This window comes from Lipophrys pholis, assembly GCF_963383615.2.
Source record: "Lipophrys pholis genome assembly, chromosome: 5".
In the NCBI taxonomy this organism is placed as follows: domain Eukaryota; kingdom Metazoa; phylum Chordata; class Actinopteri; order Blenniiformes; family Blenniidae; genus Lipophrys; species Lipophrys pholis.
In genome coordinates, this window is record NC_137628.1 from 10,349,757 (window position 1) to 10,370,015 (window position 20,259).

General features: G+C 40.0%; 1 protein-coding gene across 1 annotated transcript in view; it reads right to left on the reverse strand.

The window, feature by feature from the left end:
* Positions 1-20,259, reverse strand: part of LOC308109794 (glutamate receptor 2-like) — a gene marked incomplete at its 3' end in the record, with an annotated part of 52,725 nt that overhangs the window by 13,311 nt on the left and 19,155 nt on the right. The window contains exons 3-16 of the mRNA XM_080463599.1: positions 16,430-16,669; positions 14,038-14,159; positions 12,393-12,467; positions 11,859-11,912; positions 11,138-11,296; positions 10,287-10,454; positions 9,526-9,630; positions 9,336-9,443; positions 7,149-7,212; positions 6,872-7,014; positions 5,705-5,920; positions 4,476-4,630; positions 3,966-4,164; positions 2,554-2,801 (exon numbers count right to left, since the gene is read on the reverse strand). Of these exons, the coding sequence (XP_080319725.1) occupies positions 2,554-2,801; positions 3,966-4,164; positions 4,476-4,630; positions 5,705-5,920; positions 6,872-7,014; positions 7,149-7,212; positions 9,336-9,443; positions 9,526-9,630; positions 10,287-10,454; positions 11,138-11,296; positions 11,859-11,912; positions 12,393-12,467; positions 14,038-14,159; positions 16,430-16,669 (2,056 nt within the window). The remainder of the gene's footprint in view (positions 1-2,553; positions 2,802-3,965; positions 4,165-4,475; positions 4,631-5,704; positions 5,921-6,871; positions 7,015-7,148; positions 7,213-9,335; positions 9,444-9,525; positions 9,631-10,286; positions 10,455-11,137; positions 11,297-11,858; positions 11,913-12,392; positions 12,468-14,037; positions 14,160-16,429; positions 16,670-20,259) is intronic.

Below are 20,259 nucleotides of genomic sequence, written 5' to 3' on the forward strand. Positions count from 1 at the left end.
TCTGTAACTTGAGCTAAAAATCAGTTGAAGCTAATACAAGTGCTTTGTCTTTGTGGGTCCTTCTCGTCCCAGGAGTCATTGAAATACGTATGCTACATTTATCGATATCATAGATTTGTAGGTTAACTCTTGGAAAGGAAACGGAGTCAATCCAGCAGCAAGGGCAATGATGTAATGGCAGGATGAGAAGGTGGTGGAACAGTTGCTAATGTGTTGTGGGGTGTTTGGTTCTTTTGTGTGTGGAGGAAACATCAAATCAACCTGATGTGTCATGTCATGGTTAATGGGGGTAATGTCCTCTAAAGAATTCTGTATGTTATGTGATGTAAAAATGTAACTCATCAACAAGTGTGGGCTCAGTTCACCTCAGATTTTAGTCAGTCGTGATGAATGCAACAGATTTGATCCCAGTTTTCATTATTACAATATGAATATTGCCAATTTCCCCGAAAAGTAGTACATTTTCCTTTCAGAGTCTGAACTGAGCCCACCACTGACAAACATGTCAAGGATCATTTGCTTGGATTGTAAAAGGGGAATAAACTGTACGATCATGCTAGGAGCAGAGACATGAGAAGGAGGACTGCTTTTTTTTTAATCATTCAAATTGTACTTAGGTTCAAATTAAGCCTGTTTTTTAAAGTTGTAGAAACTGATATATGTCTCTGGTTCTACCATGACTATATAGAACAAAAGCAACCATACAGTAGATGTATCAAATGTTTAACTTAAAGCTGCATTAAGCAATATTTTTTACTTCAATAAAGAACTTTGGACAGTGAAAAATGTTCTGGGAAATATCCTCTCCTTCAATATATTATAATTTTTTTTTTTTAAAGTTGCCTAGAGCTTGTAATTCGACAAACTTTTTGTCAATTTAAGATCTCTTCCTGAGATTTTATCTTTCCTCTGAGTGATTGCAAAGAATAAAATTGAAGCAGTTCGCCTCTGAGCAAGTTTTAAAGATTTATAATGCAGACCTATGATGTTATATACATTAGTGAACTAAATTAGGAATACTGCTGATGTGTAACCATTTACATTTACAAGATAATATTATTTGTTTATTTTTCTAAGTTCTAAGAGTTCATTTTAAAGTTACTGCAAGTAAAAATTAAATGGATACTTGTGAGAGTAACTTTTGTTAAGCAGTTGAGCCTGTCTTGAGCTGTCAGCACTGTTCAATGAAAGTTACATTGATTACTGGAGGAAGATGCTCCATAATCTGGATATTGGCTGAAGTTACATGTGAAGTTTAGTGAAATAGTAACAGCTGCCCTTCATGTTTGCTCATTTCACACTCACGAGTCCACATTAGTGGGTATTAAGGACTTGTTATCAATTAGTGTCACCGTTTTGTTTAAATATTACTTAATGCAGCTTTAATGGCAAATTTAACAAACATACTGCAAACAGGATTAAACAGATTCTGCAGGATAAAGTGAACTTTCAGTCAAATGACAAATACAGCAACACAAAGAGGGAGAAAAAGAGAGAGAGAGAGAGAGAGAGAGAGAGAGAGAGAGAGAGAGAGAGAGAGAGAGAACAGGGCAAACAAAAGCACAAAGCCATCTGCAGAGCGCTGGAAAGACACAGAAATGAGATACAAACTTGGTGACTAACAGCTTTGAACATATACGCACACACACACACACACACACACACACACACACACACACACACACACACACACACACACACACACACACACACACACACACACACACACACACACACACACACACACACACACACACACACACACACACACACACACACACACACAAACGGACACAGTCATAAATACACTTTAAATCACAAAATAACAATAACAATCCCTTGATCCAGGTCTTAAAGAGCCAGGTCGTTACATTTGTAGAGAAACCTGGAGATAAATACTCCTCACTAGAAAAAAACGTGACTATAACTTTAAAAAAAGAGATGGCCAAGAATGTTTCACAGCCATCCTTGTATCATGATATCTCTTTTTTAGACGTAAAGAGACTACATAATACCAACACTACCATGAATACGATGCATCCTGACAATTATCTGACAAGTAATCTTTAAGACCTGAAATCAATTCAAGACTCCCTCCCCCAATCGTCACGGCAACCACCACTAGCCATTGGTCAGAGGTGGTAACCATGGAGAAAATACAAACCAAGAAGATGATGTCATCAGGGTAGGTGGATTATTATAACAACGAATAAGCCGCCATGAACCATTCATCACACTCGCATACTGCAACACCCAACTGGCACTGAGGCTTGGGACGGGACTACACGCTCCCCATGATGGGCTGTTTTCACTGACTGGCGACCACCTGAGTGCTGTCGCAGGTGGTCGGCCAGCGTATCCCGATCTGTGGCTTCGGAGCACCGAGTGAGAGGAGGTCCGAATCCACTCGCCGAAGCACAAAGCAGTTACCAACGTGTGGAAGATAAGAAGTGTGCTAATGGGGAGAGGGACAGTATGCTAGGCAGCAGGTTAGTAGTGTGAATGGCACATGGCAGTGCAGGTTGGCTAGCATTGTTATACTGATCCACCCACCTTAATGGGGATCCTTTGGGGGTGGCGATGCCGTAGCCTTTGGAGTCCAGGTTTCCCCCCACTTTCATGGTGTCGCAGGGTTTCCTCTGCTCGATGTACTCGTTCATGGTGGACTCCAGCAAGTAGGCATACTTTCCTTTGGACTTCCTCACACGCAGGACGCCCTCGGACGTCTTCTTGACGAAGACGGAGGGTTCTGCCGACTTCATGTACTGCCACATCTTGTCAAACAAGGCGATTTTAGAGCGCTGGAAAATAGATCAACACATGTCATGATGTAGTTCTTAGTTTGTGCATCTGAGTTACATTTCATCCATCTTCTAGAGCGTTTTCTCCAGTTCAAGGTTGCAAGGTTCTGGAACCAATTTGAACCGACTATGAGCATAGCACACAACCACACACAATCACATTCACGTCTATTGCCTATTATAAGTCAACAAGTGATCAGCCATAGACATTTTGGACTGTGAGAGAAAACACAGTTTACAGAGAAATCTCATAAATGCACAGGGAGAACATGCAAACTCCACACAAAAGGCCAAGCTCAGATTCAAAGCCATGATTGTTTTCTGCCTTTCAACACTAGTGAATATATTCCAGTGCTGTAGGCATGTATATTATGCTGAAGCAAGACGTGCTGTTGAGGGTTACACAGTGTACTATGTACTACGTATATATTCTAGGGTAGAATTTGAAGCATTTTTATTGAAAACACAAAATAAAAAATCGATATAAAAACATGATTTCAGCGTCTTGTTGAGTTACACTACGCACTGCAGTTAGCATGCTAACCAATCACCTAGCTTTTGCAATCTTGTAATACCACTTTACACCACAAGGTGGTGTAGTGAGTGAATTTAGTGTCCTCAGTTTAACACAAAATGACAAAGCAGTCAGTGGCAACACTGGTAGATGGAACAATAAATGGAAAGCAAGGTAAAGCTTTTTGAAACAATTATGTCCTCAAAAAAAACCTTAGCAAATAACAAAATCCTCTTGTTTTGTCTGAGCTCCTCTTGTAAACACTTGATAGTGTGGAGGTATTGTTTTCTAAACCTATTTAGCATGCAGACTACATTCTAGATATATCATTAGAATGTCAATGCAGTTCCTAGTGAAGGTTACAGTAACTGAGGCTGTAGCTGCGTAACCAGACCAGAAACCAGAGGAACATCTTTCAGAGCTATAAAGAGGCATGAACCGTCAACTATGAGCAGCCTTTACACTGGGCTGAGGACCGACTAGACACTGCAGTGAGTGCTGCAACTGATGTCCAACATATCTGGCATACTATAGCTAGAGGTCCTGAAAGACTATAAGCATGCATATTAAGAAATGTATCCAGGTCCCATGCAGACTTGAGGCCTCAAACAACACCAAACATGTTAACGAGTCCCAGAGGAACTCCATACCCTGAAGAACTCTTTGGTGGATCCAGAGTCCAGTGTCCCGTAGGCTATTTCTGTCTGTTTGGCCAGATCTTCAGCACTCTCGATGGGTGAAACCATTCTCTCCACAGTCAGGAAGGCAGCCAGGTTGGCAGTGTATGACGAGATGATGATCAGAGTGAAAAACCACCACACCCCCCCCACTATACGTCCAGAAAGAGACCTGCACACACCCACACACACATGCACAATATCAGCTTTTAATGCAGTCCCATGGCTTCCATTACACATTTATTTTCTTGAAGCTATACAAATTATATGTGCTTTAAACGCTTACAATACTAAAAGGATGATTTATGTTTTGAGTTGTAACTCAAACGATATGATATGGTATTTTTTACTCTTCATACTCTCCCAAATAAATTGGGCTGTAACCTGAACACGTTTGACTCCCCTGTGTAACATCTAGGCAACCGTAACAGTGTTAAAACAATCTGGAGTGAACAGAAACAACAATTAACCTGCATTACTAACCTTGGTGATATATCGCAACCCTGTCTCATGAAAGCACCCAGTGAAAACCAAAGGGAGTTGAAGATGCCAAATTCATTGGTAGACTCTGTTGTCAGGGGCAAAGCTCCATCTTCCGGCTCTTCCAGTGTCCACTCATAGGGGCTGAACCTGGACACCTATAGCAGTGCAGCATTAGCATGTCTCGTCATATACAAACATATGGCTTCATATGTAATTGCACAAACTAAAGCAAAAATATCATCACAAATTCATCAATATCTTCAATATCATCAGCCTTCTTTCAGTCTTCTGCATTCATCACTTGCAATCTGGTACGATTCTATGAAGATTGCAGATGCACAGCAGTGTAATACCACTGATGACCTGTGGCGGCCGGGTTGAGCAGTATTGCGCATGTGTGACCAGCGAAGGGAACAAAGAGAACAACAGAACTTGGGAAAGAGCATATATGGTGGATCTTTTTGAGGAAAGACAGTGTGAATGTGTGCTTGGATACAAGCATATTTACAATTATCTCATCTGGACAATGGGTCGAAGAAGCTAAAAAAATGAGCCACAAGGTGGCGCAGTGAGTCTTTTCTTAGCCCAAGAAGATAAGAAGAAGCACATGGTGCAGAGAGTAAACACAAGTCTAAAAACAGGATGGATGCATCCAGTAAAGCTCCTTCTTAAGATAAATCTAAACATTAATCTGCATTTCATCCACAAGAACACCATAACATCATATATAACAACAACAGTATCTTTGGTTTTCCATTATGATGTAACACTGAAAAAAGTTTAGAATCCAGACGTCTGAAGCATCTCAGGCCTATACCATGAAGCAGGCTTAACATATCTGGGATTTCTCTCTGTTAACTGGATTGACAAACCAAGACATCTACAATCCTTAATAAGCACTACTACAAAGCTCCTTATCAACTTAGTAATTCAACCAAGGTTTATCCCATTGGGATCAATGCGCGCTCACATAAAAGGGACAGAGTTTGCAGAATCTGACCATTCGCAAACCCTGCAGAGCAGCTTACTTTACCGTGGAGAAGCAGACAATTATTCTTCAAAAATATGAAGAAATCAAACACACGCCTCAGATTTTTTCTTAGAAACATCATCCATTACAAAATGAGTGAGTATAGAATTGTCTGTGTGTCTACTTTGACCACGACTGTGTAAACACACCGAGAAACAGAGAATAGAGCAGATCAGTGCTTATTGACAGGCTCACTCACCAGAAAGAGAACCACACTAACTCCAATGTAGGCAAACACAATGCACATCCAGATCTCATAGGCCAGAGGGTCCAGGAAGGAGAAGACTCCTGGTTTTGATTTCTGTGGCTTCTTGATCATGATGGAGATCCCCAAAGACATGAAGGGCTTGGAGAAATCGATCACTTCTTCACGAACAAGAGTGATGGTGAGGGGAGCGACTGCTATGTCTGCTTTCTGTTGGAGAACAAACACAGTGACACTGTTTGATCCAACCCAAATTGTTTGTGAGGCCTCTGGCAAAATCAAGCTGATTAGAAACTGAAAGGCAGAGATGAGGCTTTACCTGCTGCCAAATGGATTCAAAAACAAGTACTGTTATGAAATATTAAGCATATTTATCACCACATCCTGAGAGAAACATGTTCTCTGCACTGGCTCTCAAACTATCCTGGCAGCACAAACACTCCTTTAAGAACTGATGGTAACAGCTCATGACCAGATGGAGCGTATCAGACAAGGTAAAGAGAATATGATCACAGGTCGGATTTATTTACCGGTAAATCAAATTGTACAAAAACAACACATCTGAGAATGTCTACATGTTAATATTGAATTTTATACCAGAAAGAGTATTTCAAAACAGTGCCAGGATAATAAGAAACTGGAATATTGTGTAATCCCAACAAACACAAAGATGTGGAAAGTAGTTTAACCAGGCATCAGGTCAGTAACATGACTGTTAGTGAATGTACCCAAATAGAAAGGGCCATCCATTTCTGTGAGCATGCAGTAAATCTAAGTGAGATTTAAAGCCATCAGGAACGCGTTAGGTGAATGTAAGGGGTAAACGCAAGAAATGAGCATCAGTACATTACTTTATAGGAAGTTCATAACTGAGAATACCCATCAGCCACTTGGGCCACACCACACCAGGAAAAATAACAACTCTCCAAGGAGTTGATTTTTGTCTAAGTGCGTTCATTTTAAAGTTATTAAAATTTGTTTATATGATCAATAAACATAAATGAGTTGATTCCAACCGATTATATGGATGTTGATATTTGTCATCGCAGCACAGGGACACTTCCCAAACACTTCCACTGCACTTTACCTCCTATAAGTGATATTCCCGACATGCACACATTCCTCACAGAGGTTAAACTCAAGACAGTCCCTGTTATTTACCCCGTAGACCAGCTCTCCAACCATTCCATTCCAGATCTTTGTTTCTGCATCTCTTGCTCCGTATTTCCCATCTCCCACAATCCTCAGCTGGTAGCGGATACCACAATGCTTTGCGATCTCGGCGGCAAGGTCCACACAGTAACCTGACACCCATTGAAAAAACAAACCAGTTACATTCTTATTATAAGGAACTGAAATAATTTCCAAACAAGATTTAAACCTAAAAATGGATCCAAATAAAATATCCATCCGGATTAAGCAGAAAATCATGACGTACCTTCATAACGATCATTGCCTATAAACAGCTCGGAATTCTTCTTCAGCATCACATATGGAGCTTCCTACACACACACACACACACACACACACACACACACACACACACACACACACACACACACACACACACACACACACACACACACACACACACACACACACACACACACACACACACACACACACACACACACACACACACAAAGCCTTTGCTTTAATAATAATCTCTTCCTTGTGTGGGATTCTGCCATGGTGCTTACTGTGTGATTTATAACACAGGACAACCTTCACCACAACATGAATATAAAATAACTTCTGGAGCATTTTGAAAAAATGTTGTCTGGCACCAAGATTATAAAACTTCCTCCACCAGCTGACAGCGTCAAAAAAAAATAATGAGCAGAAAAGAAAAGAAAGATACAGAAATAGGCCTTTTGGGAGTAAACAGAAAGTAAAGAGAAATGTTGAGATAGAAAGGAAAACAAAATACTTCTCTTTTGTTTAAAGGTTTTTGAAATTCTTCCCAGAGGGCAGAAGTTACAACAGTTCACGATTTATACTTCTGTTCTGAGGAGGGCTCATAAATTATTCATTGTATTCCCAAGTCAAGTTTCCATAAAATTTTTGTTCTGTCCTCCAATTCTTTATCTTAAGAAGAACAGTGGTTTTTAATGGTCGCTTCAAATACCTTCACTAAACCGTCATTCAGCCATTTTGTTAAAACGTTGAAGGTAAGTCAGTCGTCATCTTCTATCATCTATTTGGATGAGCTGTTTGGGACTGCAGGGATCACCACCTTGAAGCCTCATATTTTCCTCCAATCACACCACGGTATTTTGATCCTTTTAGTCCTGAATGTCACGAGTTTGGTTCTCCACCCGGCACCTCAAACTGGTTGTTTGTCTAATCTGAAGCATCAAATCTGAAGCAGAGAGCTGATGACAGAAGCCACTGCTATCACAGAATATTGTTCCATTGTCGGTTTACAACGATGCCTCAGTAGGAGCAATGAGTCAAATAACAAACGCATACATGTATTTATTGTTGGGTCAGTTGGTTTAAATTCTTTAAATCCTCCCTGTCCATATGCCAAAGTGCCCTTGAGCAAGTCACTGCACCCCAAATTGCTTCCAATAGATGGTGGAACGTGTTGCGTAGGAGTTGTCACCATCGGTGCGGGAATGGTATGTCTAAATATATAAAGGGCCGTGGGAGTGCTGAACCAGCAACAAAACAGCTATAAGAGAAATCCATTGAGCATTACTGTAGGTTTCCCAGCAGAACGTTGCCCACAGCATCCCACCACAAGCTCACTTTCTTTCCATCATTCACCCTGGTGTCATGTGCTCTGCAGCAACCCCCCCAGCTCCGTGATTGATGAGCTAGTCACTTCTTTCAATTGCTCGGTGGTCCAGTTCTGAGGCTCAGGGTCGATGGGGGGAAACCTGACTGCTTCATGTGCAACAGACTGTGATGAAATGTTTACTCTGAAACCTTTCTATCAGCACCCATCAGGACTCTGCAGCAGTTTGAGCTGCTGGTGGATCAGATCTGTTGAATCAGAGCAGACCGGCCAGCCTTCGCTGCCCAAGTGCATCACTGATTCTTCGCTCCGCACGACGATTTCATTGTTTCTGCTCTTTTCCATCTTTTCCATCTTTTGATTAATAGTGACCTCTGGGGATTGCAGAGAGCTGCAGAGGTAGAGATTCTCCAAACTAGCTTTCACCCGTTAGTGGTCCTATTTTTCTGACTGATTGATGTATGACCTTGTGCACAGTTTTAGTATTATATTATTTCCAAATTTTTTATTTTTTTTTATTTTTTTTACATTTATTGATCTGAGTACAGTTACATACACTGCAGCTTTTTCACAAGGTTGTTTTATATTGTTGTGGGATTTATTTGAACTTTGCACAATGCACAAATCTTATTTTGAAATTTTTGGCAACACACATCGGGGGAGATTCAGGATTTCAGATAAGGAACTTAGCCATGTTAAATTTCAGGAACGCTGTAAAACACGCCCACAAGATATATTTCATTGAGCCAGAAAATGTTTTTGTATTTTTGATCATTTAAATTTACGTTTAATCTAAAGATGGTAAATACTAGACAGGAAGCTGGACCTAATTTGAAATGTAAATGTTTTAGGTTTGAACAAACAAGTGGGTTGTTGCTTTACCAGTATAGTTGTAACGATGACTGTCTTGTTCTCCATTCCCATAGTGTCGTTCGGGTAGAGGTCCGATTTGGTCACCACCATCTTGTCGACCTCATTCCAATAGCCAATCTAAAAGAGTACACACTCATATTTATTACAGGTCATTTCACACGGCTACATGCCTCCATGTCCTTTGTTATGCTGCTGGTACCTTCACAGGTCCGTTATTCTTCAGCTCCATGACGGTCACAGAGTAATTTATCCTCTTCCCGTACTGGTCAAACTGGATATTTCCAGTTAAACCGTCTACACGCACCTACAAACACACACAAGCCCCCAAACATTAAACTCCACCTTTTTTGTTACATGATAAAAATGGTAAAATAGACACAAAAATGAGGGGAACTTGAAACAAACAGTCACTGATTTTCACAAACTGGAGGCTGATTTACCAGAATGTTAATTGATGTAATACGAGTATGTTCATTATGGTGACAAAGGATTAAAAAAAAGTTTCATTACCAAGAAGGTTTGTTACAAGGAAATAATCTAGCAAATATATTTACTTCTGTGTTTAATTTTTTAACAAAACAAATCAAAATGTATATCAACATTTATTTATTTTTTTACAACTAAAAAAAGTGTTGCAGAGTTTCCTCAAGGAATGAGTAGAATGACTGTGCTAACCAATATACATATTGCTGATAAGCAAACTGCAAAAAACCTGCAAAAACTGTTTTTATTTCCAAGTCATGCAGCCCTATTTAAGAATTATTACAATTTTGGCTGCAGTTCTTACATTTTAAATAATTCTTAAAGATGCTACTAGAATGTTATTAGAATATTGGCTCAAATATAAAAATGAGTTTGATTAACATGAATCACACACAAACCAAGCCTGTAATCAACACAACACTAAACACTGTATTCCCGCCGTCTGTTACCAGATGAGAGATGTGTGGCTGTAGCTACCTGTTTGAGGGCTCGTTCGATCTCCACCCCCTGAGCCCAGGGCACGGCGGGATTGGCCAGACAGTCCCCGCTGTTGCCACGACGACTCATGTCTATTCTTTGCTTGTGCAGGAAGCGGAAAGCCTCGGTCATGACATGGACCGCATCGTAAGTGAGCGCTGACGTGTACTGTGAGGCACAGCGACATTCAAATCAATGTACAGTCCAGACAGGTTCTGTTGGATTTATTCTCTTGATGATTTAAAGTTTGGATCTTATTTTGTAAAAACATTCTGGGACTACCGACTGTAACCCTCAAGACTAAGCATGGTTTAATGTGATTCATCAAACATCTGCAATCATTACAATCTTTATTAGCAATTAAGAACATTGCTTTAAGTAAGATTCAAAAATAGTGTATTGTGCATTTTTTCCCCCTGAAAATGCTGAAATAAAAAAAATACAAAACCATGAAAGTAGTTGACAGGTAGGTTATTCTAAACATTTATTTTTACAAAGGTTCCTCTATGTATTTGTTCACCTGTGTTTCTCACTGTAATCACAGATGTACAATATGACGTACAAAAGCAGCTTTTTTGAGTGTAAACCAAGAACATATCCATGGTGTGTTTGACATAAAAGCAAATATTGCAGGAGTCTCGTGCTGCATTCGATTCACATTGTTGTTGGAAGTGAAGGAAAAGATACAGAACCTATTTCTATGTTGTTCATGTTACTTCGTTTGGTCAAAAGTCTACATTCTTAAGATGAGTTCTTGATAATTGTACTTATTTGTTTCCAATTTCCTTCCCCTGAACAATCTAAGTGGTTTAAGATAGCCTGATATTTAAAGTTAGATGTCCACGTCTTACTCTGATCCGTGAATCAGCTCCAGGATACTCCTTCTCTTCCAAAGCCTCCCATCGCTGGTCGAACTTCGCCACCACAGGGTCATCAAAGTCGACGATCTGGAAGCCCGACACATTCGCACCTCCGTACTGGATCTTCGAGAGGTCGCCGTCCACAAAGCCCTGGAAGAAGATCAGCAACAAAGAAATCCGTGTCAACTAAATGCTTCTGGTTGTGTGTTTTTCTCGTTACTATCCAAAGAGACCTGTGAAAAGAAAAATAAGCAATAAGAACAATGTTTCCTCCAAAGAGTTTTACAGGAACTGCCACTGGTTGCTGAGTTCATACCAAAGAAATGTAATTGGTTTGTCCCTGAGTCACAGTATATTTGAAGGATACTCCATCAATACTGATGGAACAGACAGATGATCTGAACACAGTACATTTTCTTCGTGGAAAAATTAACAGATGTGCTAATGCATGTCAGTTAATTTGAACTCTTTGACCAAAACACCATGCTTTACCACTAATTGCTTTATCACAGGTGAAATTAAATCAGAATGATTTCTCATAATGCCTGAAAGGTTTTCGTCTTTATCACAGACTGAATGAGTTGTCATACGTTCTTGATGTGCGATCTAACCAGCAAGGTTATTGAAAAACAAGTTTATAACTAGATCAGAACTTAGTCAGAACTAAATATGAGCTGGATGAAGATTGATCAGTGACGGGTTGACGGCTCACCAAGTTTGCGATTATGTAGTGGTATCCCTTCACATGGCGGCCGATCGTGATGACCTGATAGAGTGAGAGAACAAGAAAGGGTCAACAACACACCAGAATGTCCTTAAAAATCAGATTAGCTGCTTTATTACTGTTTAAACCTGTCATGTAATATTATCATTTCCAGCACATATGTTTACATTATAAGACTTACATTTTAAAATTATTTCAGATGATTCGGTTGATGTTTTACAGGTTTATTTGGCTCTGTAATAACTTTTATTCAATAAAACCACATCGGACATTCTGATGTTAAATGGTTCAAACTTTGGTTTGGATTTTATATGAAAAAAACAAACAAAGGCAGTTTAGCATATGTAATAATTTTGTTATACTTGTATAAATGGTAGATTTCACAGGTTCTGTTAGAAGATGTAGCACTATAAACTAATAAAATAATAATTTATTTATTTATTTATTTATTTTTTGCTGTTGTAGAAACATATTACAAATACTGTATGTTGTGCATTAGTTAGAAAAAAAAAATCTGTTTACCTGTTCCATGATGTCTTTGACTTTGTCTTGCTCACAGTCCAGGATGATGCGTCGCTCCTTACGGATCTCTAGGTCCTAAAAGAAAGAAGTGCGAGATTCAAGTTTAAAATATTTAAAGGGACTTTTAAATTTTTTTTTTATGGATTATACATTAATAAAATTGTATTAGTCCTCCTGGCCCTTACACTTTATGAATATGTAATAAAACACTGAAAAAAAATATTTAACACAAGTGAAGATGCTGGATTTGGAGGTCCTGGGCTGCTGTGGTTACATGTGGTCTGCGGTTTTGAGGTTGGTTGGATGTACTGCAACATTCCCTGAAACGTCTTTGGAGACGGCTTTTGGTCGAAAAATAATCATTCAATTCATGGTCAACAGCTGTGGTGGACATTCCTGCAGTCAGCATGCCAATGCTGACTGCGGCATAGCTCGGTTGGTAGAATGGTCTTTTCCCAATTGGAAGATTGGTTAGATTCCTGCCTACATGCCGAAATGTCCTTGGGCAAGACACTGAACACCAAACTGCTCTCGTTGGAGTGACAGCGCTTTGCACGGCTGCAGCCTCCAATGGTGTGTGAATGTGATGAACCATGAAAAGTGCTTTGGAGGCTGCTCGCACGGTGAAAAGTGAAGTCCATTTACCATTAACATCAGACAGCTTTTCAGAAACCAGCATTTTATTGTCCTGCATCTCTTCTGATCATTTATTCCATGATTAATGGAAAGCCAGTGTGGCAGCAAGGGAAAGGTTGGGTAGAAGAACATCTTGTTAAGGATATCCTGGCATTGTTCTGTATGAGTTTAAGAGTATTTTTATCTTTTTATCCACAGTGTACCGTCAGCCCATCTGCGCGCTCACGCTGCGTGTTGTTCTTCAGCTTGTAATGTGGAGAAAAAGCTCTTCAGGTTGATTTGGTTAGCAGCAGTTTGTGTTTTATCGCCTCTTCAGGCTCTGAATCTGGGTCAGTCATAGAGCGCTTCAACACTGTTGCCATGGAGACGGCGATGCAGCGCTTGTATCGTTTTACCCTCCGTAGCAGGAGAGAGCGAGTAACCTAAAGAGGGCCTATTATACTAGGTATGATGCTGTTGAGATTTATTCTTTATTATTTTGCACCAAAGTGACGGAACTGTCCCGAGGTGATCTTACAACATGTTACAAACAATCCTGACCTGCAGAAGAGGAGTAGTCATTGAGTGTTGAATGCAGGGGCAGCTGAATTGAAGACCAAATGTCTGTGCCTGAGTTTGTGTATCAAAGCACCAATTCAAATAACACTGGTCCAAAAATAGATGAAACAACCTTCAGGAAACAACTTGGTGCTTTTGTGTGATTGCATAAACGCTGGAACAGTCTATCAGTCAAAAATCATCAGAACATTGATGTCTGGGTTATTAAAGATTTATTTATTCATTGTGCCTATTTAGTGTTGAAATTGAGGTGTTTTAAATATTTTTGGGGTAAATCAGTGATTAAAGAAGGGTTCACTCTTTGTTCGAAGTAATGGAGGTCAGCATTTGTAATAAAGAAATGCAAAAATAATCTAAAAAGGCCTTGTGTCATGCACATACATAGTTTGGCCTCACACCTAAACAAAAGCAGTCAGAAGAGAACTTCTTTTTGTGTTTGTGTATGAAGTACCTGAAACAGGGAGCGGTACGCTTCGTCCTTCCGCTCGTCTTTAAGGTTTCCTACATTTATGGCTGTGACGACCCATTTCTTCTCTGCTGCAGTGTCCAGTATTACCTGGAGGGTGGAGAGACCTACACACACACACACACACACACACACACACACACACACACACACACACACACACACACACACACACACACACACACACACACACACACACACACACACACACACACACACACACACAGAATCAAAAGGGTGAAAGCAGAGCAACATGTTCTACAGGTTATGCTCTCCGAAAGCTTTTGAATCCCTTATTGATTTCGACACATTTGTCATCAAGTTCAATTATCCAACAATATTTCGATCAGGTGCTGTGGCAAAGTCTTGCTGAGTTCATATTCAATCGTGTCTTCCCAGAATCTCTGAAAACAGTGTCAGTGTACAAAATGAAGCCATTTGCTGTTGTTACATGGACCAAAAGTAATCCCATTAAATACCGATCTCATTAAATATGCACCATTTCATGTCAATCTGATTGTATTTGCACCATTAGATTGAAATTACGATGGGATCGTATTACTGGCGTAGTCCGGTTTATGATCCCATCACAGTCCATGTAAGCGGCACATCGGGTGACTTCCTACAGTCGGAGCTCTGGGAGCATGTCTGTGATGTTGGTTCACCAGTGGTTCAGTGTTTTGCTTTATAACTGAGTCAGACATAGGAAGTTAGCATTGAAGCTAACTGTAGCTTCAGACCGGCAGAGAAACACGTTTGTCCTGAAAGCTGAATCAGGAGAAGGTACGAAGTGGGAAAGTACTTGTGAACAACCACTCTGATGCTATGAACATTACATAAAATTGTACAATCAATCTAATACTTAGGCTTTTGACATTTTCATTAGCCTGCTATGTTCCATGTCTTACGTGCGACACAGATCTGCAGGATTCTTTTGTCTTTCTAACAGGAGATCAACGACTGAAAGTTGATCAATTTCATTTGCGTGTCTCAGTTCTGCTCCAGTCGATCAAATGGAGGAAGCCATTGATTTCCAGTGACAGTCAGTGCAGAATCTGAAGGAAATGCATAGTTTACATGTGATTTTGAAGAATAAATTCAGCAATGAAAACAGGAATTAATATACATTCATGTGTGGAAAGAGTCAAGATGACCAATCAAAATAGCGCAGTGATTAAAGGACATTTGAAAAAAATAATTGAGTGAAACCAACTGTTTTTGATTGACTGAGAAGCTTTTACTTATTATTCACTGTGTGTCTGTATACATCGCTTCAAACCATCACACATCGATTGTTTTGACTTTAAATTTATTTCACGGTTTGAATTTGTCTTCATTATACTGTTTTGTTTTAGTTTTTACATTATACACAAGATTTATGCCATTTAGTTTCCTTTTATCCAAAAACTTAAACTTAAATAATTACAGCAAAATGCAATATACTGTAAGTGAATTAAGGAAAATAATTCCCACATTGTGAAATGATCATGCTGATAAAATTCTCATGCATGGCTTTAAAATTAAAAAAATATAAGATAGGATGTCAATTATGGTTCAAATAATCAGACAATTAAATAATGGCATTTTTAATTTGATATTTATAAATACAGTTGATCAAATGATTCGGCTTGTCTTGCTGTTTGTTTTCACACAATGATTTATATCTATTTCACTGGGGTTTCTATGGAGAAATTTAAAGACACATTTTATGAGTGAATAAATCTGTCATAATATTACAAATATGAATTGTGGGATAATAAGCAGGTGGTGGTCTCCCACTGCCAACATCAACACGCAGCTGCTACTGAAGCATGTCAGACTCATCATCCAATAAATCTCTGTCAGCATAAACACATTTTTATCAGTTTTCGCACACTGGCACTGTCAGCATATGTCTGTTTTTATTAGCATTGGCTGTGTGAACATCTGAAGGCTGCTCCTGTTATATCAGCACTCATAACTATAATCACATTAGGAATGGAATTAGTAATATTTCAATGGGCACTGGAGAGAAAAGCTTCAAATACATGTGGAGAAAATGAGCTGAACTGTGCTGAAACTGAGTAAATGTGTCACTGCGACACTATAATAATACACGTATGTGTTCGTGAAGACAGATTTATATGAGAGAGATTAGTAAATGTAAACTTCACCACACTTGGAAGAATTGACTCGTCATACCACCACGTTTTCTTCTTTTTCAAGAGTTTTTTTTCCAGCTTTATGAAGGGGACTTTAAAACATGCTTGATTTCATGGTGCAATGTGCGACACCAACTGCAGCATAATAAACAGCATCGCTGCCCACAAACCAGACAGATTGTTTGACTCAGACTGTTAACAAGCAGCACCTGTGATGATCTGTGTGAGCGCCTCACCTCTGTCACTGTCATATAGATAGGCAAACTTCTCCCACTTGTAGTATTCCACTAATGAGACCAGCGGCCCCTTGATGTCCGGCCTCATTTGGAGCACGAACTGATTCATTCCCTCTGCCGGGAAGGAAGGCGTGATGAAGGAGACGTGGAGCGTCTCGCAGAAGGACGTGATGGTGTTGACCGACTTCTTGTCATAAAAGCCAAAAATGGCGTAGACGCCCCGGGAGAACTGGGAACAAACTAGGAGGAGAAAAGAGAGAGTTTTTAATAAAACCTTGAACAGAGAGGATCAAACTACGCGACAGGCGTCGTCGGGCAGGCTTCAGGACAAATCCTGGGAGATGACAGAGGGTGTGTGTCCCTCCGCTCAACACCCTCTGATCATACTTACCTTTAGCTCTCTGTAATGACACTTAGGCTTTAATGCAGCTCAGGATCAGAATAATTCACTGTATGTCTGATTATGTGGTCCACTGTCTCAAAAATCCTCTTTTACGCAACCAAAAACTGCAAGTCAGACAATCATCTAAACCAACGCTTTCTGAAAATCTGTTAATCCTGTCCAGCAACAAGCGCATAACAGAAACATCAGCAAATATTTCAGTCCTCATTGGTTTCAGATAGTTGACCTTTGGCTAAACTCTGCCCTCTAAGTAACTGTTGCTAACTCGGACAAGCCGTTGAGGTTGACTGCATGTGGACATGGCAGCTGTCGGAGTAGAAACCACAACACAACAGCTGCTGGACGGCTCAGTGCTTAGCCACCTAGTGTACATGATTAACCATTTCTCGATTTATCATTATTTGCTTCTGAAATTACCTAAATAACCAGAAAACAACAAAAGTTCCAGCTGTAATGCTTCTCTATTGAACCGAGAATGTTTGTCCGAGTCCAGGAAGTTGGTAGTTTAATGTCATTGGCTTGTTTGCGTTTAGGGGCGGGGCTTAAGCCAAAGGTCAGTTAGCTGTAAAACATCTGTTACATCTTCTCTAAAGGTAGTTAGAAGAAGCTTGTAAAAGTGAACAAATTGAATCAATTTCTAGTGTTTCTGCTGTAATATTGTCCATCTACAGAGGTTTGTCAATTAGTGCTTCTCAACCTTCACTCAGCCGGACATGTTGAAGGTCTGAGAAGATAACACAGCTCGAGGTCAACAATCTGCTTCACTTCACTTGTTGAAGCTTTAAAAGCTTCAGGAAGTTTCTGGAAGAATCTGGATACACAGAGCAGGGAAGCAAATTGGTAAATTCTAACTCGAGTCCTTCAGGGAAAGAGACAGTTAAAGATTGAGATTAAAGGCTTCTAATGTGCTGTTATACACTCGATATATTTTGAGGCCGATGTTTGAACTACTTGAAAACAATTTTTTGTTTAACCAGCAGCGATAAACTTTCTGTACAAAGCATTTTATTCTAACTGTGCTTAACAACATTAGAAGAAGGAAGCAGAAGAAATAAGACATGGTAAGAAAATCAAAACAATGATAAAGCTGTAGGACAAAGGCCTCTTCAGTGGTTTCATTCATTCATTCATTACTGTTTCTACACAATTTCTACATATTTTATATCTTCATACAGATTTGTCTGTTGTCCAGTTCATGTCTATCTTCATGCGGCTCGTCTGTGGTGTGATTTCATGGGCAGTTTTGCTTCATTTAGCTGTTTTGTCGTAGTTACTGTATTTTTTCCCTTGTTCTCCACCTACAACATAAACAGTCCACTGTCAGTTGGGCCGTGGTCTTTGGGTCCTACGGTCACACTCCCTCATACAACCATGTCACTTAAACAACATGGTGAAGTCAACCCAGATGTTATGCTCATTTTCCTCTGTGTGGTTGGTCTGTACGTCTTTGTCTTGCAATCTATTCCGTCTTTGACCCACTTTTTACTTGTTCCCGGTTGCTCGTCTGGTTCGAGTTGAGATTCGCTCACACGTCCACAAATGCATCGCTCCAACATTACAATCACACCAAACATCTAGCCTTTGGTCCACTTATGCTACGTAAATAGGTCAAGCATGTTTTATATGTATTCATTGCTGCCCGACTGTTGCTCAAGGGTGATTGTACGACATTTATGTTCTTTCCTTAAGTCCTTGGGCTTGTTATTTGCAACTCAATGTTTCAGTTCATCACTCACCGTAAGAGTTTGCTTTCTGACCACGTTTGGAGAAGTGATGACTTCCCGTCACGACTTACCTCCAGCACTCAGTATTTTTTTCCACTGTGCTACATTATGGCTGCAGACTCAGACGACCTCCTGCATCTAAAAGTAGCAGGGCTATTCTTTATTTTCTTCAAAGTCCAGGATTTTGGCAGCACTGAAGATCTTTAAGTGTCACAATCTAAATCAATTTAGCTCTGTCTGACGAGGAGTTCTGTGTGGTGTTCAGCACTTTTCAGATGTCATTGTTACCAGCACACTCAATGACGAGAACTCAGTGCAGCAAGTGATCTTTGTTTTTGATTTGATTTTTTGATTTTTTTTCTTTTCAGAAAAGGTGTTTGCGGCAGCGGCGGCCCAGAGGTTAGAGACAGACTTGGAATTGGAAATTTGAATCCCACAACAACTGTGAGTATTTATGAGGCACACACAGGAAACTGCATTTGGTACTTTGGCACTTTATATGTACTTTGGCATAATGCCATAATTTGCCATTGGTCAGGCACATTTTAGGTACTGGGCTATTTCTATCCAGTATTGGAATAAGCACCCATTAAAACCAGGTTTTAAGTCAGTGGGACAGTGTTTACTGTTTAATTTAAGGGCATGATGGTGTCGATCAGGAATCTCCAACCTCGGTCCTCGAGGGCACCTGTCCTGCATGTTTTAGCTCTCTCCCAGGTTCAGCACACCTGATTGCAATGATGGGCTCAATATTGGGCTTTTTCACAACCTTGGTAATGACATCATCATCAGATTCAGGTATGCTGAAGCAGGGAGAGAGCTAAAACATGCAGGACAGGGGCCCTTGAGGACCGGGGTATGAGACCTCTGGATAGATGCATTATGGCTTCAGCAGTTTCACAGTGCTTTCCACTCTTTGTCTCATTCAGCCAATCACACACACACACACACACACACACACACACACACACACACACACACACACACACACACACACACACACACACACACACACACACACACACACACACACACACACACACACACACACACACACATCTCCATTGGGACCAACTTGGAGGGCAGAATCTTGCTCAAGGACACTTTGCCATATGGACAGGGTGAGAGGGAGGATCAAACTTACAACACTGTGATTGGAAGATGATCCGTTCGACTAATAAACTGTTGATCTACATTATAAAGCAGTGCAATCTGTGCAACTTCATGATTCAATGACTGACTGAAAAAAGGTGACAGCTGATGACAATGTCCTTTTGTTCATGTCAGACATGTTAACTGTCACACATAATCAATGTATTAACGGTCCTGAACCACATTTCACTTGTTCACTCTTCCTCTGTCTGATAACACACAACAGCATTGAACCATGACGTAAGCACCTTTGTTGAAGAAATCACTTAAAGAAATCCTTCATGATAATAGTTACTTCTTTGAGAAGTGGTAGGGTTTTCTTTTCCCAATTACCAAAAATACAAAGTGAGTATCACATCTCCATTTGTCCTATTTTCATTATATTTACAAAGCTTTATTATTATAGTGTTGGTGTGATGGATTGGCTGCAATTTGGGTTTGAAAAAAATGACTGATTCACTCATTAAGTTCGGCTGAAGTCACATCACTTACTTTTATTAAAATGTTTTAAAGTCTGGATGTCGCAATCGAATCAGTGGATATCAGATCCG